General features: G+C 44.9%; 4 protein-coding genes across 4 annotated transcripts; all 4 read right to left on the bottom strand.

Moving 5' to 3' along the window:
• Positions 1-589: 589 nt before the first annotated feature.
• On the bottom strand, positions 590-6,608 carry wbp11 (WW domain binding protein 11). The gene is made up of 12 exons (XM_080511428.1): positions 6,471-6,608; positions 5,146-5,232; positions 5,005-5,036; positions 4,806-4,899; positions 4,516-4,712; positions 4,157-4,290; positions 3,908-4,074; positions 3,565-3,801; positions 3,261-3,386; positions 2,881-3,159; positions 2,607-2,792; positions 590-1,599 (listed from the first exon to the last, which is right to left on the bottom strand). Exons 2-12 carry the CDS (start codon positions 5,207-5,209, stop codon positions 932-934), a joined length of 2,184 nt encoding a protein of 727 aa, XP_080367554.1. The 5' UTR covers positions 5,210-5,232; positions 6,471-6,608; the 3' UTR covers positions 590-931.
• A 1,593-nt stretch (positions 6,609-8,201) lies between these two features.
• LOC308141666 (pleckstrin homology domain-containing family F member 2-like) lies at positions 8,202-10,212 on the bottom strand (the record flags this gene model as incomplete). The annotated part of the gene is made up of 2 exons (XM_080511873.1): positions 8,202-8,758; positions 9,969-10,212. 2 exons carry the CDS (start codon positions 10,210-10,212, stop codon positions 8,202-8,204), a joined length of 801 nt encoding a protein of 266 aa, XP_080367999.1.
• Positions 10,213-12,018: 1,806 nt separating this feature from the next.
• On the bottom strand, positions 12,019-15,024 carry bglap (bone gamma-carboxyglutamate (gla) protein). Its single transcript, XM_080512043.1, has 5 exons — positions 14,895-15,024; positions 13,371-13,611; positions 13,157-13,195; positions 12,343-12,427; positions 12,019-12,226 (listed from the first exon to the last, which is right to left on the bottom strand). The coding sequence occupies exons 2-5, from the start codon at positions 13,522-13,524 to the stop codon at positions 12,124-12,126; spliced, it is 381 nt and encodes a 126-aa protein (XP_080368169.1). The 5' UTR covers positions 13,525-13,611; positions 14,895-15,024; the 3' UTR covers positions 12,019-12,123.
• A 2,724-nt stretch (positions 15,025-17,748) lies between these two features.
• On the bottom strand, positions 17,749-20,465 carry mgp (matrix Gla protein). The gene is made up of 5 exons (XM_080512189.1): positions 20,386-20,465; positions 18,907-18,984; positions 18,735-18,764; positions 18,420-18,528; positions 17,749-18,261 (listed from the first exon to the last, which is right to left on the bottom strand). The coding sequence occupies exons 2-5, from the start codon at positions 18,965-18,967 to the stop codon at positions 18,114-18,116; spliced, it is 348 nt and encodes a 115-aa protein (XP_080368315.1). The 5' UTR covers positions 18,968-18,984; positions 20,386-20,465; the 3' UTR covers positions 17,749-18,113.
• Between the last annotated feature and the right edge of the window lie 4,080 nt (positions 20,466-24,545).

Raw genomic sequence — 24,545 nt, 5'->3', positions numbered from 1 at the left:
GGACATGTCGTTTGTAATAGTGAATCGCAAACGCAACATTCAACCAACTCACGCACAAAAAACTAATACGTCACTCAATTTATTTTTTTATATCCATAGACATAATAGACTATTATGTAAATATAATGTCTATGTTTATATCTTTATATCGTCTTCTTCTTCTTCTTCTTCGTTTGAGTTTAATGGCAGTTTGTCTCCGTGAATGTTGCATTGCCGCCATCTGCTGGTTTTATCGCTCGATGTTAGTTCCCGCCGCTATTTGAGAAAGAAAGAAAGAAAGAGGATCGAGAACCAAAAATGTATTTTTGAATTGAATGTTATATTTGTGAATGCATATAATTATGCATGTCTGGCTAACTGGGTGTAAACACAGTTTTTATTTGGTATATATACATATTTTCTATGGGAAATAATTAATTTTAGTTGTCTTTTATTAACTTTATTTTTTTCCTAAAGCATCCGTCTTTCAAAAATGCATTTTTAACACAACCACCACAAAAGGAAGATCAAATCTTTTCCTCTACTTGGTTCAAGTGATGAAATGAGGGAAAACCATGTTTGAAGGATTTATTTAACTGCAGGTCAAACAACTTCACACATGAATTAAAAAGGTGGCCGGCGAACATTTGCCACCTTTTGTTCGGATGTCAAACATTTCACCTTTAAAATAAACAGTACTACAATCATACAAAACACACTTTATGGTCAAATGACTCACAGCTGGCAGAAGGAGAAACTGTTCCAAGGTATTAAAAAAAACCAACAAAAAACAATGAAATGTTTCCAATCAGGATAATCAGATGAAACCCAATATCTTTATAACAAATGATCGTTTGGATCAAATGAGGCCGAGGCTGAATAACGACCTCGATGACTCGTCGCAGGAAGCATGTGAGAGAAACACTCTGTTCAGGAGGCGTGTCTTCCAGTGTCAGAGAAGTCCTTCCATCTCCCTCATGAAGGCTTCGTACACCTGGTCCTTCGTCTTCATGTTGGACTGATTGGCGGCGCCCTTCTGCGCAGGGTTCGCCAAGCTCATGGTTATGGCTGCCGCCTGCTGTTTCTGCCACTGGCCCGCCCCCACGCCGTCGTCTCCCCTCCGTCCTCCGCCCGACTTCTCCATCGGCCCCGGCGCCGCCCCGGGCATCGGCCCGCTCTTGTCCCTGCGCACCCTCAGCGCCGTGGGCACGAAGCGGGTGACCTCCGCTTTGGGATTGATGATCTGAGGCTTGGCGGAGATGGTGGCGCCGCCGGAGCCGGGGCCGCCGGCCATGGCACCTCCGCCGGCCGCGTGGGACGTGATGTTGGCGCGCTTCTCGATGGTGGCCGCGTGGTGGTGGCCGGGGGGGTTGCCGCCGGACGAGGCCGCGGCGGTGCCCGGGGGAGGGGGCATCTGCATGACACCGGGTCGCATGGGCATGGCGGGCGGCGGCATGCTGCCCTGCGAGCCGTCCTGGCCGGACCCGGGGCCCTTCTGCCTCTGGACGATGTTGGGAGGGGCACTGAGCACGTTGGCGTTGAGCGGTGGGGGGAAGAGGGACAGCGGTGGGGCGAGGGGGCGCGAGGGGCCTCCTGCTCTTGGCGGGGGAGGTGGGATACCTGCAGAGAGTCACACAGACGTTGGGATCAGGATTTGCTGCTGCCGCAGAGACACTGCTTCAAGTCTCACTGGTCATGTGACCTCACCGAGGTCATTCCATCACAGCTGAACTGAGTCTTCACTATTAGATAATGCACATTTCAGTTCTTTACCTTCTACTTTAAAATCTGGTTGTACTCTCATTCTTACCTATATTCTCTATTTTCATATTTCTAATCTATTTTGGGTGCTATATTTTGTCTATATTCTTTATTTTGGGTGATCTATGTTTAAAGAGTTGTCGATGAAGGCTCACTTTGATTTTTAATGTTCCAACCGAAGGTGTGTTTATTAAATGTTGTATAAAACCCACTTTACTGCTTCAAGTTGGATTTCATTGCAGAACAGAAATGTAATTTAAAGGTGTCATATCATTCAAAATTCCCTTTCTAATGCTTTTCCAACAGTCATATGCATCCTGGAACGACCTGGAACGACGCCCCAGAAGTGAATAAAGTGTGTCCTCGCTCTCCCCGGCTTGTTTCAGTTTTTTAAAAAGTGTGTCGCTCCAACCAGCCAATCAGAAATCAAACCCCATATAGTGTGAGCTGGGCCCTCCCTTGAACCCTCCCACAATGAGGCAGCACTACTCTGGCACGTGGCACCACGACAGGAAGCAACTTCCCAGGAAGTGGTGTGGGGGCGGAGCCAGTCCAGCTCACACAGACACAGCAGATTCCGAATGCAACTCCTATGATCCAATATTCAAATGGTTGAAAATCTGAGAAAAAGCTGGATTTGAGGCATTAAACTCTGAATGCAACGTTTCTGGACCAACGAGACCATGTGGAAGTGTTGAAAAGCTGCATAATATGACCCCCTTTTAAACTAAAACATAAATTTTTCCGCTTTGAATGAAGAACACGAACGGTGACATTGTTTATCTGCGTTAAATCGCTACAACACTGTGGTGTAAACATCATCTCCACACAGCTTCCAGATGTTTGACCTGCGGTCCGATGCTTACCTGGCGGGGCTGGAGGTGGGAGTCTCGGAGGGGGCCCACGTGGCGGGGGGCCTGGCGGGAGGCCGGGAGGGGGTCCTGGTGGGGGACCGGGCGGGCGGCCTGGAGGCGGGCCGGGAGGCAGCAGCCGAGGCATCGGACCCCTCAATCCTCCGGGCATCCCGGGAGGCCTTAAGAACGGAGGCGCCCCTGAAGACGACAGGACGCGTGAACGTCTGCCGCGACGACGCGGAGCCGGGGCTCCATAACGTCACGGCGAACGACTGTCGTTACTGACCTGGCGGAGGACCCGGGGGGGGGCCGGAGGGGGGACCGGGAGGTCTCATGGGGGGAGCCGGGGGCGGGCCCAGTGGTGGAGGCCCAGTCATCGGCGGGCCTTGCATGTGTGGCGGTCCTTGCTGCCCCACGGGCCCGGCGGGAGGGGGGAGACGCTGGTTGGCCATGGGGTGGGGCGGGCCGTCTCCCGGTTGTCCCCGGTCCTCGGCGTCAGAGTTGTCGGACTCGTCGGTGTACTCCTCCTCCACCTCCTCCTCCTCCTCTTCAGGAACAGACTGACCTGCGGAGAAAATAAACCAGTGAAAACACCCCGAGTCAATAAAGAGGAAAAGAGTTGCCGTGTTCCAGCCACAAAGCGGCGACGTCATTATATCCACGCACCTGCCATCCGTAACATCATGGCCTGCAGAGGCGTGATGGCTTTGGTCTTCTTCACCAACCTCTTTTTCTTTCTTTTCCCTTCATGCGGCGCTTCTGCGGGGACGTCTGCAAACCGCACGCTGCGACCTGATGAAAAGAGACGTGAACGCAATCAAACATAGATCAGCAACACGACTGCGGGAGTGCAAAGTCTGACTCTAGAGGACAATAAGTTCAGAGAAGCGCCAGTTTCTAAAAGCGTCGCAATAACTTCCAAGTCTGTCGCAGACGTGGAAAAACCCCGAAGCTGCTCTGAGTGACTCACCAGCGTGTCGGTCGTTTCTGTCTCGCTCCTCCTCTTTCTCCCGCTCGTCGTCACGCCGGTCCGCTCGCATCCGCTTGTCGACGTCCAAGCCGTCTTCTCGCTCGTCCTCGCTGTCCTCCTCCGAGTCGCTGTCGTCGTCGTCGACGTCGTCCCGGTCCCTGTCGCTGTCGCTGCCGCTGTCCCGATCTCGCCCCAGATCCATGCCGAGGTCCCTTTCCAAACCGGGAATGTTGGGCTCTGTGGAATGAGAGGAAAACGGGAGAAGAGGCGGAAACGTGAAAAAGCAACACTGATTTTATGTGAAGTGCTTCGATCGTGGATGAGCGCGATCGTATATCGATACCTGCGTCTGTGCCGTAAGCGCGTCGAGATGGAATGCCGTAGAGCGCCAGGACCTGTGGGGGCGGGGGCCCGGGAGGAGGCCCGGGGGGCTTCTTCCCTGGCGGCAAGCGTGGGACGCTGGGCACCGAAGCCAACACGGGGCCAGAGGACGCCGACAGAGGCCCTTTGCTAACGGATACAAGCAGAAGGAGCTCAGAGGCAAAGCGACACGTTGCAAATCTAAATATGTGTCACACAAACTGAGACCTACCCAAAAGTGGAGATTTTCTTCAGTATGGACGGAGGCTGAGCTCCGGGTAAGGGGATGTCCTGGATGTGGATGTTTGATGGAGCGTGCGGCATGTCGGGCAAAGGGATACTGTCGACTTCCACCGACTCTGCATTCTGGACCGGAGACAGAACACGCGATTAGGTGACTGATTTGAACCATTTCACGTCGTCGTGGCTGGAAATGGACCACATACGTATCAAAGCTCCCTTTGGGACATTCGTACAAACGATCGAATTCAAGCTCAGAAAGCTGTGCCACTGAGCAAGCGGGAGGAACAAAGCTCTTAAGGACCGACATTAAAACAGTCATTAGAATCCAAGCACAACACAAGAACCGACCTTGACCGAGTCGAAGTAAAGAGCGAGCTGCCCTCGTTTGGTCTCGTAGTCCAGCTCCAGCTTGCGCAGCTCCTTGTACATTTCCGGATTCTCTCTCTCATACAGACGAATGATGCGTTCAAAGGTCTCGCGGAGCTTCTTCCTCTTGTCCCGCAGCACTTTCTCGTTGAGCAAAGGCTGCTGGACAGGATTAAACTCTGTCCAGGAAACCAAAAGCAAAAAAAAAAAAAAATTGTTAGATTTAGGAAATAATGAGATTTAAAAACTGGAAATGAATTGCGCCTCCTCACCCATCTCATCCAGCTTCTCCATGTCTCTGATGATCTGTCGGGGGTCCTTCATCTTCAGCACCGCTGCTCTCACCATCATTCGCTGCTTCTTGTTCTATAATGAAGAATAACATTAACAGAAAACCACCACCATCATCATCATCATCATCATCAGCAGCAGCAGCAATGCATTCCAAATGATTCCGTTTACGGCACGTACCTTCTTCAACTCCCTTTTCCGGGCCTCCTTTCCTGGAAAGAAAAAAACAAAACACTTACATTTAACGACAAGTGATTGGTACTGCTCCTGGGTGTCTTCCAGCTGGTCAACACCTCTGGTCTTTTTGAGGTCGGTACTTACGGGCCTGGTCGGTGGGATTCATAAACTTCCCACTCTTGGTGGAGGAGGTCGAACGTCGCCCCATTTTTGCAGCGCGTCTCCTTCACCCTGCAAACGTCAGAGGAAACCTCCATGAAGCTGCTGTGCACATTTTGAGTTAAAGCTAAAACTTTAAACAACTGAGGAATGTTTGAGGGCTTATTGGAGAGGTTGACAGGTTTGGATTTGTGAAAAAGATGTCATTCTAAAACTTGATTTATCTTCGTTCTTCTCGCAATAGAATGACTATTATGATCCATCCCCTCAGTAAGCCACATTTAACTACCAGAGAAACTTGTTCATGCATTTATTTTGTGGGTTACTGTAACAGTGCATTTACAGGTCTTGGTTAAAAAAAAACTAAAATATTTGTTATATAACTGCAGATCACCCAAGGCAAGGCAAAGACATCTCTGATTTACTTGTCAAATATGAAAAATCCAGACCCATAAGGATCTCAGGAAGAGGTTTAAGAGGAGGAAGTGCTCCCAGAGCCAGAAGAAACAAAGTGAAGCAGCTTTTTTGTTCCTACGTACCTCATCTGTGGAACAAACTTCTCAACAAACACACTCAATTATTTTAAAGTGGGCCTTAACACAATATTTATTCAAGCTTTACAGTAGATTCCATTTCCGCAATCTTAATCAAATGTCTGCTTTATTTATTAATCTTCTCTTAAATGGCTTTATTTTAATGCATTAATTTAATTTCCCTTTAAAGCACTGCGAGTTGCTTTGTGTCTGAATGGTGCAATATACATACATTTGCCTTGCCACTGAGAGCATCACATTAATCTGCAAAATGTTGTTTTTGAAATGAATATTCTCTCTGACATCCAGAGCAGTGTTTTGATAACAATGAGTCAGAAGAGTCTCCATTACTTTACATGTATTCAAATCTAGATATAAAGACATGGAGGTCCTCTGCAGAAAGCTCTGTGAGGTGTAACTCAGCTTTGTTAGTTAGACTGGATCAGGAAGAATTCAAATACATGTGGAATATGTATATAAACACAAACATAAAAAAGTGAGATAATCTAAACGTCCTGGAGCGTTGAATTTAGACATCTGCATTTAGCATAAAAGTTAACAAATTTTAGCTGCAAATGTTGGGATCGACAGCATATCAACATCTTAACGCGTCAGGTAGAGGTATAATTTGCTGTACATATGTTCAGATCATCGAAATAAAAACTTGAATCCAGTTTGGGATGATCTGAATGAAGTCTGGATTAGCATTAGCGTGCTGTTAGCATGCGCTTGTTGCTAGGCCCGCATTCGCACGAGACGCAAGAAAAACGACTTTACCTTTTAATGAGAAAAACTAAGAAGCCTGCGGGGCTCCGTGCGAGCACCCCCGGGTACAAACGGGAGGAAAGTGTGCCGCCTGAAACCCGAGTGAAAGATCTAAACGCTTCAGGAATGAACGCACACGGAGCGCACAGTTAGCCGGTCGCCATGTTTACTGCCGCGAGCCCGACAGAAACGACGACTTTGACGTCACCAAAACAAGTGACCAATGAGAAGAAACCTCACGAGGATGGATGAAAAAATATTTGATATTTAATTTTACTTTATTTTAGTGTTTTTCTTTTCCTGACCCAGCGTCTTTTTATTCAACAATTCTTAGAATGTATGTGTTCTGACATTTCAGAATAGAATAGAATGCCCCTAAATTTCTCTGGATCCGCCCCTGAACATTCGCATATAGTAAAATACGGTCACTTAAATATTTATTGTATTACTTTTTTTTACCAACAGATGGCGCAGTAAATGGCATTTTCTTCAGTTCTTCTCAATCGCAACATCTGAAGACTCTGACATGCAGGTGAAAAATTGTACAAAACATCTGTATAAATAGATAAAATACGGATCATTCTGTGCTAAGGAATGCTATATAAGCTTTTTTGTTTTTTCATGTGCACCCACCAGTCATTGTCTTGTCAGTGCTGTTGTTTGTATTAAGCTTAAGTAGAAATCCAGACAAAGTCTAATGATGAATCAACTTAATTTATTTGTTTAAAAAAAAAATGAATGAAAGTAAGAGCACATTTCCTCCTGTCCCGTTCAAACAGGACAAAGAAATGATTCAGCGTTATGATAGTTTGACTGACAGCCCAGAACATCGTTGTGAGAGATTACTCAAAAAAACAAATACCTGTGAGGAGAGTAACATTACCCGGAAGCATCACACTCTTGTCGCTTACAGTCAAGTCATCGCTAAACAAAAGGCTTTGAATTCCTGTGGAGATAAACACGGAAGGTGACTCAAGCCATTTCTCATATAGTCTCATCAAGAGCATGTTTAATCCTGACAGATTAAAAAAAAAAAAAAAACAACATCAGCAACTGTACGGTCACAAATCGCAGGCTCAAGTAATGAAAGTGAACATAAACACACCAGACTTTATGCATTAGAACAAACAATGGCGGTGTGAATCCAGGTGCATTGTCTCCTTAGATGATGTGTTTAAGCACAGGGCAGATCCGTATCGTTCAAGGAAGATAAAATCATAAATAAAAACATCAAATATGGTTGAAAGCTTTACTTTATTTAACCCTTTGCTGGGAAAGTCACCACATTTGGTAATGTGGCAGTTGAATCATTTTACACTGATGGATAATACATGATGTTAAACACTGACAAAGATGTTTGTGGTTTAACTCTCTTACCTCAGCTGAAGCATTATTTTTCTGCACACGGAGTCAGATTGTGGTAATCCAGTGAAAAAGGCTTGTTTTGTGTTGATTATCACGTGCAAATGGCATATAAGGGTGTTTTTAAACAAAAAATAGGCAATTTATTCCTCAAAGAGTCTTCTTTTTCCAACTGTACCATGTTGGTGCACATTTTGAATTCTAATCTAATCTTTTTAATGAACCGACAGTTAAACCAGTTACTCTTTGGGCAAAAGACATTAAAGCATTTATGACCACATTTCCTTCATTTGACAGTGGAAACATTTCCTCTTTTGCTGCTGCTCCCTTAAGCATTTTTAAATGTAAAAATTATAAGAATTTAAAAAGAATCCATTTTAATCATTTAAAGTGCAAGAAATTGAGACTGCAGGGACTCGGCTGCGTCTGCTTGCCCCTCGGCGGCGCCCGTCCGGCCCCAGGTGCCCCGTCGCAGGTCCAGCCAGGTACTGGGGGCGCTCCTCTGCACCTCCCCTTCCTCCTCTTCTCCTCTTCCTCCTCCTCCTCCTCCTCCCCCAGCTTCCTGAGGCACAGGTCGCAGACCCTCTGCGTCTTGGTGGGGTGGATGGGGGCGACCACCGCGCGCTTCCTGGAGCAGGCGTTGCAGACCAAGAAGCCGCACTTCCTGCAGTGGTGCCGGCGCCTGGTGGCGCCGAAGTTGCTGAAGCAGCGCATGCACTTGTACGCGGCCTGGTCGGGGATCCAGGAGCTGGCGAAGGAGGGGGCGGCGGCGGCGGGGGCCTCCGGCAGGGCGGCCTGGCACTGCCGGATGTGGCTCATCCAGGCCTGCTTCTCGTCAGGCGACCGAGCCGAGACGAAGAAGGACTTTTGTGGGGTTCGGATGAGCCACTGGTCCCTCAAGTCTTCATTTCCCTCCACGTCCTCCAGCTGGATGTCCTCTGGGAGACAGGGAACAGAAACACTTCATTTTCATAACGAGGTTTTGAGGTGGAAATATTCAGTCACTTCGGCTCCGGACTGAAGCAGAAAAGAGACAATAGTGAATAAATAGATGAATTAACGAGGCAACGACCTATAACTGCTTTATAAAACAAGACGGATCAAACCTTTTACAGAACTAAACATCTTCTTGCAGCTGTTCTTCTGTCATTTCATGCTGCAGTGAAACTTTTTCTCTTTTTACTGTCTTTTATTCTTTGTATTTGATATTCCTTTGTTTTACAACACTTACATTTCTAATTGTTAGTTTAGAGCACTTTAAATCTCTGACATGTGTTGCATAACCAAAGTTGCCTTTACTTGACGAGTAACTAGATTATGTGTGATTGATTACTAGATTAATTTTGTTTCCTTGAATGACCACAGTTCAGATAATGAAAGCAGTTAAATGAAATGAAGGCACCAGAATGTACTCACTTTGACCATTTATGTGGAGAGTAGCCATTTTTTTTTTTTTATAAATCTCATAATCTCATAAATAAAGTGTTGCCATCGTCACATTTTATCTTATTTATTGAGGTAAAGCATCTTTTCCTTCAATCATTTCTCCTGATTGATGCCTCACTTTATTTTTAAATACTACATTGAGCAGCATCTGTTTTCCGAAATCAACATTTTATCTTTTAAAGGTGTGTCTCTACTTAGCATTTTAATTATTATATACTGGTGAATTTATCAAATCTGTTTTAGATTTTTTTTTTTTTTTATTCTGAGGATGTGACGGGTTCTGCACACTTCATTTCCAGGTAAACCATGTAAAAAAAAAACCAACAAAACTCAATATCAGCGAGTTCTTTTCCTGGTTAAATAAAGGTCAAATGAAATGAAAGCATCAGATCTAATCAATCTTTTAAATCCACACTGACATGGTGCATGAGGGCGACTTTAACATGTTAAAGCATCATGAGACAAAACATTAGCGCGACATATTTATATAAATGTTTGTGTGTGAACTGCTTGTAGAGGCAGAAATGTTTGACTCTAATTATGTTTCGAGTTATCGGCATTACTTAATCTTAATCTTTTGTGTTTTATTAAGCGGCACGATACAGACGCATTCAAGTACTGACATGCTGACGGCGTAATTCAGTAACTTTTTATGTGTTAATTAAAAAAAAAACAAAAGAAGAAGAGGAAGAAGTTTCTCACCCAAAGCGATGACTCTCTGGTCTGTGTGCCAGCGTCCGTTCAGAACGACGCTGCCGTAAACCAGAATGTCATTGAAGAGAAAGAAAGCCTTGGTTTTCATCTTCTTGCGACACTGCTTCCTGAGGCGACCCTCGCCCAGCAGCGTGCGGCCGGGCCTGACCAGCGGCTGCCCCGCCGGGCCAAACGAGCTCTCCACGGCCTGGACGCGCTGCCGGTTCTCCAGGTCAAAGGTCAGCCGGTCCATGTCGTCCGCCCTGCAGCCCGGAGGAGCTTCTCGGAGGCCGCCGCGGTCCGACGGCAGCTTTTTTGTGACACTTCCTGACGGTGAACCTGCTCACTGTTTGACACGAGGACGAGAGGCGAGACGGTGGCGACTACCAGGGAGGATATTTACCGGGATTTCCCCCCACGGCCTGCCGTCACGTTGCATACCTGTGACAGGGGAACTCCACCGTGCCAGTAATCGTCTGTCCTCCTCCTGTGCAGGGCGGAGGGAGGGAGGGAGGGAGGGAGAGAGAGAGAGCAAGATAGATAGATAGAGAGAGAGAGCAAGATAGAGATATAGAGAGAGTGAGAGAGCGAGAGCAAGAGAGAGAGCGATATAGAGAGATAGAGAGATAGAGATATAGAGAGAGATAGAGATAGAGAGATAGATATACATATAGAGAGAGAGCGATAGAGATAGAGAGAGATAGAGATAGTGCTAGATAGAGCGATAGAGAGATAGAGAGAGGGAGTGAGAGAGAGAGAGAGAGCAAGATAGATAGAGAGAGAGAGCAAGATAGAGATAGAGAGAGAGTGAGAGAGCAAGAGAGAGAGAGAGAGAGAGATAGATAGAGATAGAGAGACATAGAGATATATATATAGAGAGATAGAGATAGAGAGCTAGATAGAGATAGAGATATATATATAGAGAGTGCTAGATAGAGCGATAGAGAGATAGAGATAGAGAGAGAGGGAGGGAGGAAGGGAGGGAGAGAGAGAGAGAGAGAGCAAGATAGATAGATAGAGAGAGAGAGCAAGATAGAGAGAGTGAGAGAGCGAGAGCAAGAGATAGATAGATAGATAGAGCAAGATAGAGATAGAGAGAGAGAGAGAGAGACAGATAGATAGATAGATATCCACAGTGTGATGTGAGCTTTTAAAAGAAGACATAAAAACAGTGGTTGAAAAAAAAAAGAAAAGAGAAATGTCAGGGTATTTAAAAAAAACTTGAATAAATGTTAATATATTCAGGATTTTCTCTTCTGCCTCTGTCCATCATTCATTTTATCCATCAGAGGGTCTCGGCGGGCACACACACACACACACACACACACACACCCGTCATAAAGTCATGAAAAAAACACCAAAGTGTGTATATTTAGATTAAAAAGAGTTTGCATGATTGAATCCCTTTTCTCCTTCACTCACTGAAGGGACGCAAAAACAAAAATAAAACATCTGTTAGCGGGTCACTGAACGTATTTCCAGGCAGAATTTTCAAAGTCGATGACATCTCACAAGTATGTCGCTTTATCGTCCAACCAAACGGGAAACTACCTGATTAAGGAATTTAATCCATCACTATCAAGCATAGAAATGAGAAAATACTTGTATGTTTTGTTTGAGGGTTGAAAAAAACTGACTAAGCTATTACATCATAATGTTTTGGGATGAATATGTGAAACGTGTATGGTTTTATCGTGTCACTGCTTCAACACATGTAATTCTAAAAAGATGCTGATCATGAAACATCCAGCAGGAACATCCAGCTCTATGAGGACATCTAGTGGTCACAATGTGACACAGCACCTTTATTTGTATCGTGAAGGTCATCAGTGCTTTTCAGTTCTCAGTCTAGGAGAGCATAAAACGGTGTTTTGTTTATATTTGGAATTATTTATTTCTGTTGTTTTGTTTCTTTCTCTTGTGGTAAATTAGAGAGGAAACATGAGGCCGGATTAAAAAAAAAAAACAATCATACACAGCAGAGTTTAACTTCTCTTTATTTGATTTCATCACACTACCCTACAGCAGCTTTTTTTTTTTTTTTTTTTTTTTTTGCAGAAAAGAAATGAATTCACCTGCTGAATGTCATCAGACATCTTGCAGAGTTTGATTAATTCTGCTCAGCGGTGAAGGATGAAAGAGGAAAGCAGCCGTGGTCGGGCCTCTAGTAGGGGATGGGGCCGTAGTAGGCGGTGTAGGCGGCGATGATGCCCTCGGTGTCCATCATGTCCTCACAGGCCAGGTTCGCCTCGCACACCTCCATCAGGCTGGCAGGAGAGCAGGCGGCCGTGTCATTCAGAGCCTTTATGGTCACTTTGTACACGAGGTCCAGTCTGAGCGACCGGTTTACAAAAAAACCAAAAACAAAACGCAATGGGGTTACCTCTCGAGCTGCGTCAGAGTCAGTTCTCCTGGAGCTCTCTTCTGTCTCACCACCGCCGACGCCTGCTGCCGCTCCACAAACATCCCTGCACACATTAAAAACACCGGCTCATTAGGAACAATGCAAACGTCACAACAGTTTCATTCACTCCAGATTTAAACACATTTGTCGCCCAAACAATCAGGTTTTTATGTGTAATTTCTTTTTGCTTTTTTCATCCCATCTGCTGGTTTAATATGTAGAATTTCACCACTGTGATACTAATAAATTATTATCATTATTATTATTTTATACTACTACTAATAATAATGATAATAATAGGAAGAAGAAGTGTAAAAAATTACCAAAAAGTAAAATTAAGTTCAAATAATGTGTTTTCCCACTTATAAAATGTGACATTACACAAATACAGCTGCTTTCTTTTTCTTCCTGGTATTGAAAATATTGAGAAAATCTAACATCTTCTTATCAATAAAACTTCTTTTTTGTTTTACTATGAGGAAACAGAAAAGTCACTGCAGTAAAATCTTGAAGTGAGGAGATATTTCAACGCGAGTCCGACAGAAAACTCATTGAAGCATTTTAAATTAAGACTTTTTTTAATCTCTGATGTTGTTAAAGGCTATTTCAAGACCAAATTTATACTTAAAAAAAAAAAAAAAAGTTGATGAATTAAAAAAAACACCCAAAAAGAAATAACATATAATGAAATCTCAACAAAATCATTGTCTTTAACCTAAAAAAGATTGTCATCTGTTCACTTGGACGGTAAAGGGTTAATGTAATAGCCGGTATGGCTGAATGGGATTCGAACCTGCGTCCTCACTGGCAGGCTGAGGTCCAGTCGCAGCGTCTGTTGAAACACAAAAACACAGAATATATATATTTATTTCCACTGAATCACAGTCTATTCTGCTGAAGCTGCACAAACGACCTTCAGAGTTAAAAAGACGTGCGTGTTGGTGTGTGTGTGTGTGTGTGTGTGTTGGTGTGTGTGTGTGTGTTGGTGTGTGTGTCGTTTATTATACCTGAGGTCACACAGACGACCGCCACGGTGCAGACGAAGAGGACGACCAGGGTCTTCATGGCTGCTTCCGTCACTGTCAGCAGATTATCAGGCAGCGACTTCGATCTGGACGCGTCTTTTCCTCCGAGCTTCTTCCCCGACACACATATATACATCAGAACACAGCGGCTTTAGGGACGTGGCCCGTGGGGCGGCGTGGGGATGCCATTGGCTGGGGAGTCATGTATCACACACCCACTCAGCTGCAGAAATCATGCAAAAGAAAAATAGAAGAAAAGAAAAAAAAAAAGTGCATTTTTATACTCATTTATGTGGGTTTGGATGAGGACACACAGTTTACAGAAACACACTTGATACAGCGGCTCCACTAAAGTGACTGTGAACACTCGGTTTGCTGAAATGCAATGGTTTCTAAATGATTCTTACAAAGAAGCACATCATGTTGTTCGGTGTCAGTTAATTAAATAAACTTTGTGCCGTTGCCGTATTGGTTTGATGGTCTCTCATACATGTGTGCAAGTTTTAATTCTTCATCTTCTCATACTTTTCTTTCTTCCCTGCATTTTAACCTCTAACGGTTCAGTTTCAGTGGAAAGTCGAAAGTGATCGTAATTATGTGGCTTTTGTATTTGACAAATCTGAACATTTTAGCATGTCGGTAGAGAAACATGCAGGTCGAAAGGGTTTAGTTCAAATAGTTTGATGTGGAATAAATAATCCAAGTGTCTGTGTAAAAAGTCCAGGTGAGTTTTGATGAGTGCGGGTGATTTAAACATTTAAAGATCCTCGTTATGATGTCAAATGTCTTGGTTAGGTTTAAAAAAAAAGTCAAAACTCCAAGTTAAGAGTCCAGATTATATATGATAAATCACTGAGTTCTGGTGTCTTCTAATTTATTCTGTCATTTGCAAACAAAATAATGGAAGTAGCTGAAATATGCAAGTGGTGTAGAGGTTAGTTTGTGGTTTAATTGGGTGTTTAAGGATGAATGGTGACTTAAAGGTTTGACTTTTAGTGTGTTTAACTGAGTGCATGTTTGAAAATGCAACTGCAGTAACTGTGTTTGTGTGCATGTCACCAAATCTGGAGTCACGTGGTAAAACAAACACATGCATGTCATTCTTTGGCATGAAGCAGCAGGTTTTCTCATAATTATTACAAATATCCTGCACAGATTACAACAATCTTAAAGTTCAACAACTGTAGAATTAATCACTTTTGAAAGGTTGATAAACAATAAAAGGTTTTGAAGCTGTTAATTGATCAATAATGTGCACTTCAGCCTACCCCAATAGAATTAATCCGATGGGACACTTTGTTGGATCAAACTGCATTAAACAGTGATCCCAAAAGGTGTGTGTTTGTTTTTCAAGCACAGGTGAGGAGGAGAGAGCGCGAGCCAACTGGAAATGTCTTCCAGGGACACAGATCAGATCTGAGGCTCCTGCTGACAAACTCTTCTTTTGCGCATGCGTGACACTTTCTTCCACCGCTGCAGATTTTGGTCTGTGAAACTGACCCTTACCGTGGAGCGTCATGGCGGCCTGGAGAGGTCAGGGTTTTCCTGCACGCTCCTTCAGGTCAGTCAGGGCATGAAGCAGCGGGGAGGTTTGTTTGTCTGCTGCGGAACCCCCCGAAGTACGGAGTCCCCGAAGGGACATGGAGAAAACAAGAAAAAAAAAGAAGAGGAAAAAAAAAAACTGTCTCAGGATCTCGCATTAACTTTTGCGAGATCTCGCAAAACTCGTAAAAGTTATTGCGATATCTCGAGATAGTTTTTTTTTTTTTTACTCTTCTTTTTATTTTCTTGTTTTCTCCATGTCCCTTCGGGGACAGTACGGTCTGCTACGGAGTCCCCGAAGGGACATGGAGAAAAAAAAAGAAGAGGAAAAAAAACAACTATCTCTAGATCTCGTAAAGCATGTCCTTTCGCCTAAGCACTGCTTTAATGTCTTTATGTTTTACGCCAATTTCAAAATAAAACTCAATAAAACTCTCGTACGGGTGGGTGCCCTCCATTAGCTTTAGCTTCTCTCAACAACAGTGGGGTGTACGGTGTCTCTGAAAGGACAAACTTAGGCGATCGCATACAAAATGCGCATATATAACAATATAGCTTTGCGAGATATCGCAAAAGTTATTGCGAGATCTTGAGATAGTTTTTTTTCTCCCTCTTCTTCTTTTGTTTTTCTCCATGTCCCTTCAGGGGCTCCATAGTCGGCAGACTGGAAAGGAGAAAAAAAAATAGAATAAAAACCACCATCCCACATTATGTGACATAATTTTAATCTGGTGGGTTTTTGTTTTTTTTGTTGCCTCTTTTATTGCAAACCGCAGCTATTTCCGACATGAAGAAAGCAGCATTTAGAAACAACCCCCTGTTGGTTGGGGGCGTAGGAGGGAACTTTAAAAAGGGCAAAGTTGTTTTTACAGCAAGCCGATGGTTTTATGATGAAAATCCTTCAGGTTTCTTAAAACAGGATTTTATAATATTTCAATTCAGCATTTCTGAAAATAAAATAGAATAGCTTCAGGGTCAACATAGGTCACGTATAATAAAATCACACTTTAGGTAATAATAGAAATATTAAAAGTAGTAAAAGCACATTTAGGTATAAATGTTATGCAGGACAAAATATCAAATAGTTTCTTCAGGAGCCATAATACGTTTTAATTTGACACTTCCAGTGTGACGAGAACGTGTATATTCTCACAAAACCCAAAGCTTTAATGAAATTTTGGTGCAACGAAACAGTGAACTATCTGGAAAATGTCTGCCGTCGCTGTTGGATTCGGCATACTTTCACTAACTCACCCAGACGCTGTGGCTTTGAGGCTGATTCGCACTCTTTTTCACGGCGGAGTCACCGATTGTTTGTTGTCCAGGTTTGGAGCATCTGGCTGGCCGGCCGAGCTCCCCCCCCCCGCGGGCCTCATGTTTGATGCCACTGGTTTTCTCACTGACCGGGTCACCGCTGGTTTGCTCTCCGTCTGCAGACGTCAAGGATTCAACCTCAGGAAAACTTCAATTGTGGCCCTGTGGCAACACACACACACACACACAGAAAAACCAACAAAACAATCATGCAGTACGAGAGTCTTTTTGCATCTGGACAGATCGTCTTGTCCTTTCCCTCAGAGGGCAGTTCGACATGCCTCAGATCCAAAAAGACAAGACGACCTGTGATCCGCAGCTTTTAATGTTTTATTCTCTTTATTTCATTATTGCGCTGTGTTCTTTACTCTTTGGAAAAGATTTGCTTGATCTGAAGTGCTGAAAGGCGTCGAGGTGGTAAAGTAATCCATGAGGTTCTCCAGACGATTTCTACGTGGGGTTTGTACGGTCTCCCTTCACAGATGGATAGAAAACCTCATAAATATAAAACTCTAGTGACGACGGATCGACAGCAACAAACAACACTTCTGATTTCCCTCGTGTCTGTTTTTGGACTGATGTTAAATTAGCAATATTTAGGTTGTATTTCTGCCGTTTGGCAGGACTAATTCTTCTTCTCGGTGTTATTTCACTGGTAATACGGCTGAATAAAAGCCACACACATACACACTGCAGCTCCAGATGATGGATGATCATGAATACAGTGTCATGTGGAGGTGAGATAAAACATAAGTGATCGTTTCCCTCGTCGCATTTCTGATATCTCTTTTTGAAAATCATAAGCAGAGGGCCATACTTGGACCTTGCCCACCGTATGTTATAGTTTCCCTTGGCAATCAGAGGAGAGATTATCTTCTGGTTCAAAAGACGGTTGCATTCATCTTCTAAAACATTTCATCCATCTCGGCGTCCGGGTGCTGGACTCAGATTCACATCTACATGTACTTGAAAGTCAGCGAACAGCCTGAAATGTGTGTCGAAAACACACGCAAACCGCCACACTGCCGTTTATAACGAAGCACAACAGTTGCTCTCGTTAATAATTCAACATAGAAGTGAGATCGGCTCTGCCACAGACAGCATAAATATGAAAATACTGGGACATTACACCTCAAATCAAACGGGAGAAACTGGGAATATGAGAACATAGAAGCCATTCTGAATGGTTCCATCTACCAGATAATTTCACATAAGAGTGAGTTCATCACTCCGCACACATTAATGGGTGGAATACAAACCCAATCTCACACGAAAACACATAAAACTCCTGTTAAACTGTCATGAATCTTTTCACAAACACACGTTTATCTTGTAAATTCAACCTTCTGTTGAAACTGAAGCCTTTCTGCTCTACAACAACAAACAAGACATTATTTTCACAAATATACTCACTCTTATGGTTTCCCCTCCAAAAATAACATTAAAAAAAAAAAAAAAAGCATCATGCAAATAAAAAACAGGATTAAGACCAAAGCCAGTGATGTGAGTTTTATTGTGTTTTATTATTGGTGGAAGCAGTGGAGATAATCACTGGAGGATATGTGAGACAGTTAGTGGATGAGGAGCGAGTCGCTTCATTCCAGCTCGTCCCGTTAAAAGCTTATAATTATCTGGAAAGGTGTGATAATAGCAGATAAACGATATCCTGAGATTACACAAGAAACGAGCTGTAGATGCTTTTAGGATTTCAGTGTCGTTGGGTTTTTTTTCCTTTTCCTCTCAGCACAAACCCCCCCCCCCCCCACGCCCCCTTAACAAAAACCCTAGATACATAAATTATACAAAAAGTTGTGTTATGTCGAGTAAAGAATCAGAACAAGATGACGACTCTGCACGAGGGTGTCGTTTTTAGTATCGACGTGCCAGAGTTGGCTGGTTTCGGGCCCCGAAGTATCTCTGGTAGGCCTGCTGGTAGCCGTGGCGATAGGCGTAGAAGCGGCAGGGGGAGTAGTCCTCGCACGTCTCCGCACGTCTCTCGGCGGGAGACTTTATTGTCCTGGACGGGGAGGGAACAGAGGGGGGGTGATGATGATGATGAGCGGGGAATTTGCAAACGCAAACACATCCCCCAACCTAATTATTCACGTCAGCACCATGTGTGGATGTTTAAGCCATAATTAAGCGCCGTCCTAATGATCCGCCATGTTTCCCTACCTGGCGAGGTGGTAGGAGGCGAGGCCGTTCCCCCTGGGGGGGTTGTATACGTTGCCTCTCTGCTGCGGCGTGATGAAGGAGTTGGCTTGGTTTGGAGGCACAAACAAATCTGCAACCACAAGACTTTCACTCGAGATGACATTTTTTAAAATAATTTTTTGTTTTTTTTGAACGACTCGATGCAGGTGAGACGACACGCCGGGAGATCGTTAGTGAAAACAAAAACAAAAACAAAACGTGACAATTAAAAGCATTGGGATCTTTGTTAGTGACGCATGCATGTTTTCCCAGAAACGAGACACAACGTTTAATCACCTTCGAAGGATTCTGTGCTTTCATGAGACTCTACGGGAAAAACATGGGATGAGGTTAATCATAAATAATGAATCACTGCTTTTTATTTTTTTATGCATTACAGGTTATGATGATGGCGTGGGTGAGGCTGTATGTGGGGGGTGTGGGGGGGGTGGGGTGGGGGGGTCGGTACCGTAGCAGACACAGAGCGAGGCCACGGCACAGAGTGCCAGACACCTGAGGAGGCTCCTCATCCTGGCGGCTTGTTGATCTGCTGGGAGGGACGAGAGAGAGAGAGAGAGAGAGAGAGAGCGAGAGAGAGAGAGAGAGAGAGAGAGAGAGAGAGAGAGAGAGAGAGAGAGAGCGAGAGAGAGAGCGAGGCAAGTCAGCACTGGAGGAAAGACCGACACACACAAAAAAAAAACCTGTGAAAAAAAGGAAGAGAAAATGGGAAAGGAGAAATTGGCAGAGGTGTGGAAGCGGAGGGTAAACACCGGCGCTGGAATAGAGGGTTTGAAAGTGGCGACGTTCCTATATGTGCGCCTGCGGCCTGAAGACGACGGGCAGACCTATAAACCTCCACCAATATGTGCTTCGCCATGCACATCTGTGCAACGGTGGCCCGCCCGCAGCAGGAGGTATGTATGGAACAAACAAACCCGGGGCGTATATTTGTCAGCAGTAGACTGAACTAGGCAGTATTCTTGGCGTGCTTAAGCAGATCGACCCCCCCGCCCCCGCCCCCCACTCCCCCCCCAGAGGAACACAGCTTTGGCTGAGAATCAGAATAATTGAGACAAAACATGGTTTCTGAGCAGCTCGAATATTCTTGCTGCACGTGCAACTATTCCATGTTAACACAAGGGGAGGCAAGGTGTGCGGCAGATGTCTGTGTCGACACACACATGCACACACACACACACACATACATGCACACACACACACATGCACGTCATGTTTGCATGCCGGTGTTGCAGAGAAGCTTTCATCCCTGTCGTCTGTTTGTGGGATTTGGAGCAGATTGAGTCTAAGCGGCTCTTTTTTCACCATCAATAGCTGCTTTCAGTGCACAGAAACACACACGTACAAGTAACTGACACATGCTGGCACACACACACACACACACACACACACACACACACACACACACACACACACACACACACACACACACACCCTCAGGCATATTTTGGCTTCAGTCAATCTCTTGGACTTGCAGTGGGCTCAGGAAGAAAGCCTGAGGGCCGAAGTTCAAGAAGCAACTCGCAACAACTGACAGGGACGTGTGTTGTGTTGTGTTGTGTTGTGTGTGTTGTGTTGTGTGAGTGTGTGTGTGTGTGTGCATCAGTGTCTACAGAGTTTTATGCCTGTCTGAATCTTAATAGGGGTCCCGGTGGGTTCACTGCTTCTTTCCCTGCAGGCAGAATGTGCCCGCCTCACTGGAAAAAAAAACTAAATCCAAACAAAAAGTCTGGCTGCACTGAGAGCCAACCTGAGTCCTTTTTTTTTACAGTAAAACACGAGTACTGTACGCCAACTGTTCACCAAGAGTTACACATGGATGATTAGTACTAAAAAAGAAGAAGAAGAAAAGAAAAAAAGCATGCATAAAAACCATAAGACACTAAAGAAATATGAAGTTTGAACTATTTTGTTTTAAGAGCGCACTCACCGTGAAGTTTGGAAGGTTTTGGTAATATCTCTCTAGTATTTCCTCCCCGGGAATATTTCCCAATAACCTTACAAGCAAAGCTTTTATACTCATCTTTTCTGCCCCCAACGCCCACCCACTCCAGCCCTCTGCCCACTGACTCCCTCCCTCCCTCCCTCCCTCCCTCCCTCCTCATACTATCAGCCCTCTTTTCCACCGTTTAATCAAACCTGGGCATTAGCTCACTCTCTCCTTTCACTCCTACGCCCTCACCACCACCAAAAAAAAAAAAAAGAGAGAGAGTGAGAGAAGAGAAATGCAGAGCTGAAAGGAGAAAAACAAGAAGAGGTAAACAGAGCGATAGGCTGGGTGAGGGTGAGGGGGGGGGGGGGGGGGGCGGGTGGGGGGGTTGGCACGGGGACGTCGGTCCTGTTTCCATCGCAGGTACATGATAGTATTCACTGCCGTTTGCCAGCCTGGCAGAAAACAACAGACGCGACTGAGCGGCCTCGGCTCCTGCCACCAAAACGAACATTTTTTTATTTTGTTTTTGTTAATGATGTATTTTAAAACTTCCCTAATAAACCATAAGCTGATATTAGTGTTTATGAATATGTTTTTTTTTTTAATGGACGCTCATAAAACGAAGGCCGCTCACAATGGAGCTGCTCTGTATGAGAATCCGCCTTCACAAAGTGCCTTAATCGTCGAAAACGTCTGTGCGTAAGTGAAACAGCAGCTCGTGAGCGGGAACCTTTTTATTAAACGCTTATTTGGCGTCTATAAATGCTAAATGGGGCCGGGCGCTGCAAGTAAAAAAACCCGGCGCGGTCGTTTTTGAGGGCGCGAGCAGACCGTCGGACGTTTTAGAGAGGATTAGAGGGACGCGAACGACAGACGTGGTTTCACCCCCATTGGCCTCTTAATCACCCGTTTGTTTCCATCCATAGATGACAAAGAGCAGCGGATCCTCTCCTTTATGAGCATCTCAGCCAAACAACATGCATCCACTTTGGCACTTAATTATCTGAATGACAAAAACATCCAAAACCCGAAAGACGCGTGTGACATTTTACTTCAGTTTCCCCCTATTTATGTCACCTAATAAACCAGTTGAGTGATATCCAACATTTTTTTTTCCCCCTGGAGCCGACCCGACTTCACCTACGAGGAAGTCTGCGGCCGACCCGAGGTCGCTGGTTCTACCAGAGCTTCAGAACATTACAAAACAGGTTTCTTCAGAGGAGCTTTTGGACATTTCACTGTTGTTTTGCACCCGGAGGCGTCATTAAAAGCGGCTTTATGTTGAGCTTTTATTCCTTTTCAGTCGTAATTGTTTGCTTTTGTGAGAAGATTGACATTTCCATCACGTACACTCTGCACCGCAACAAAGGAAACCCTTACAGTTTAAATTTAAAGGTTATTATGGCACTACTGGACAACCAAGTAAACAAAAAGAAATTATTATATGCATGTTTTGACTTTTTCTTGCATATGAAGAACATGAAAACTCACACAGAAACACTCCTAAACCCAAACTGGACTCAAACCCACCGTCTGGCCCACGCATACATGATCCAGCAATAAATCTTCATAAACTGTAGAGAATTACTGTGATTCACACGTTTATCTGGTATATTGACCTGTCCTGAAACTGTCAACAACCAATGATTTATTGGTTTATTATTGATTGATGGGAGGAAGAACATCATTTAAATGACATTGGAACCAAATTATAATTTCGTAATTATGTAATTACTGTATCATCTAATGCATTTCAAGGCAGAAAATATAAAATTCATCAATTTTATCCGGTTGACAGTGAGGACCCCTGGGACTTTGTCAATAAATCAACTTGCTAATGATCGATTCACTTTGTAGTTGAAATGGAATTTTAAAGCCATTTGTTGACACAACATGACCGAGGCCGGCAGCGGCGGCAGCGGGGAATGCTAACCACTTCCACAAATGATGTTGACGTGTCAACAACGGGCCGAGCCGAGCTGGAAGTGGGTGGAACGCCGCTGCCGCAGCGTAAATGAGACTCGAAGGGTCCAGCGGTCCTCGAAACTCCAGTCTGGCAGCTCAAACCCCCATTTCACATCTGCTCAAGCTTCGCAGAGCAGACATCCGATTAGACAACAGTAGATTATTATTATTGTTTCAGCAGTTTCAGTGCGTTCACAGTCACACCACGCTCCGCCGTAATGGCGGCAGCTGCCATGCAAGGTGTTCCACCTCTGTTGGGAGCAATAAGGGCTTCAGCGTCCCGAGCAAGGACAGAACAGAGCCTACAACACTAAACTCAAACTAAACAATTCCTACTTTATTGGTTTTTTTTAACCCGTCCTACATAGGGACGCTCGGTGGAGGTCAAAGGTCACGCTCAGTGACGACCTGCGTGTAAATCAAACCTGCAAACTGATCAAGTCAAGGCGACACAAACACACTCTGCCTTAAAAAAGCTCATCGCTACCGAAGTTTCTATTGATGCACACGCCGGTCGGCCAGCGTTGCCGTTCACGCCGGTCGTCACACACGGCCCGTGGTGCACGGTTGCGTAATCCCACATCTCATTTGACTCAGCCAGAAAAAAAACCTCTGAATAGCCGTGTGGGCGCCGCCCCTCGCCAACGGTAAACAAACCGGAATAGGACGACGGCCCGCGCCAAGAATCAGCAGGACCCGAGACAGACAGATAAACATTATGACAGACGCAGATAAAACCCGCCGACAGATAAGAGAGAGAGAGAGAGAGAGAGAGAGAGAGAGAGAGAGAGAGAGACGAGGATTCAGACGGACAGAAAGCACGAGTTGTCGCAGTGGGATGTTTCCGGCGCTGCGGCTGCAGTGATGTGGTCGCATCGGGCCGCTCAGCCTGCAGTTTGGTTCCCGAGTGCATTAGAACTTAAATGTCCACTTTCCACAGGAACATACCATAAACACAAAGGGTGAGAGACTGCTATTCCCTCTCTCTCTCTCTCTCTCTCTCGCTCCCTCTCTCTCTCTCTCTCTCTTCTTTTTCTTTTAATGTACATTTAAAGCATCAGGGAGGATTCGTGAGCTGGTGATTGGGAGACAGGGGAAGATGCAGAGGGTGTGAGTGGGAGACGGTGATTTCATGGAAAAAGACGGTCAAACAGAGAAGTTTGTCACCATCTGAAGCCACAAGTTGGTGTTTTCGTCCCTGTGCTTCAGTGTTTTTCCCCATTTCCCTGACCTCCAGTCTCCTGTTTGGTTATCAAAGGTGAGGAAAGTTCCTATTAAATGGGATCATGTTTAACATGACGAACGGCAGCCTAGTAAACAGGATGGCGATGAGAAAGAGAGGCGTGAAATGACCTTGGAAAAGGGGAAAACGAGTGGATTACTCTGGTGAGTCAGAATGTATGATAGTAAAGAGACATGTGCCTGCAAAAAAATTAAAAAAAAAAGTGGGTGGAGAGGGATGAATGGAAGGAAAGAATGAGCATTTGGCAGCAGAAAACTGAGAGAATTCATGCAGAAGTGAAAAAAAAAAAAAAAAACCTTGAAGGAATGACTTTGCATTTCATAATGAGGGGCACGACCGCAGAATGTGTAAGCTATCCGGATAACGTCTGCACAAACACATAGTGCGACCCGTCTGGGCAGGCCCGCCCCCCCCCCCCCCCCCCACCCTCAGTGGGCGAGCAGGTGGACCTCAGGCTGCACTGCGGCTCAAACCCTGAAAAACCTCCACCACTCGTAGTGTTTTTCCTCCTGCCCTATTTTCTTAATGATCATCACAGTGATTTTCTTTTTTTTTTTAATGTGAAAACACGTTTTAAAGGGGTTGAGTGACTCAGACTCCCGACTTGAAAACATCACGTGACGTAGCCGGCGGACGATGAGAGACAGACATTACTCAGGACCGTCCTCCTCTGATCGCCCCGTTGTCCCGTGGCTGAGAAGTCTCACACGTGGACGTCAACAGAACTTCAACACCGGCAGACCTCACACTCACAAATGCATTTACTGTATTTGTGGATTCTGTCAATTGCGTCACACAATTGCAGCTTTTCGGTTTCTTTCCCGACTTCAGAACTCACTTACACAATCCAACACGCTGTTATAGAACAGTGTAAACAGTATTCCATGTGTTTCCCTCCCTATCTCGTCCCGCCTCGCCCCCCAAAAAAACTGCCTGATTGCCGACAGAC

Source organism: Blennius ocellaris (genome assembly GCF_963422515.1).
Source record: "Blennius ocellaris genome assembly, chromosome: 16".
Taxonomy (NCBI): domain Eukaryota; kingdom Metazoa; phylum Chordata; class Actinopteri; order Blenniiformes; family Blenniidae; genus Blennius; species Blennius ocellaris.
The sequence above is the reverse complement of the archived record's forward strand: the minus strand, read 5'-3'. Positions and strand labels throughout refer to the sequence as shown.

Bases quoted from the DNA above. Each gene is read 5' to 3' on its own strand.
- bglap (XM_080512043.1), bottom strand. From the start codon at position 13,524: ATGTATATATGTGTGTCGGGGAAGAAGCTCGGAGGAAAAGACGCGTCC. The intron at 12,428-13,156 runs GTTCGAATCCCA...TAATGTGTGCAG, and splicing joins GCCTGCCAGTGAGGACGCAG to GGATGTTTGTGGAGCGGCAG. The intron at 12,227-12,342 runs GTAACCCCATTG...CTCTCCTGCCAG, and splicing joins ACTCTGACGCAGCTCGAGAG to CCTGATGGAGGTGTGCGAGG.
- wbp11 (XM_080511428.1), bottom strand. From the start codon at position 5,209: ATGGGGCGACGTTCGACCTCCTCCACCAAGAGTGGGAAGTTTATGAAT. The intron at 4,291-4,515 runs GTCGGTTCTTGT...TCTCCGGTCCAG, and splicing joins TTTACTTCGACTCGGTCAAG to AATGCAGAGTCGGTGGAAGT. The intron at 1,600-2,606 runs GTAAGCATCGGA...GACTCTCTGCAG, and splicing joins CCCACCTCCAGCCCCGCCAG to GTATCCCACCTCCCCCGCCA.
- mgp (XM_080512189.1), bottom strand. From the start codon at position 18,967: ATGAGGAGCCTCCTCAGGTGTCTGGCACTCTGTGCCGTGGCCTCGCTC. The intron at 18,529-18,734 runs GTGATTAAACGT...TTGTGGTTGCAG, and splicing joins AAGCACAGAATCCTTCGAAG to ATTTGTTTGTGCCTCCAAAC. The intron at 18,262-18,419 runs GTAGGGAAACAT...CTCCCCGTCCAG, and splicing joins GCCTCCTACCACCTCGCCAG to GACAATAAAGTCTCCCGCCG.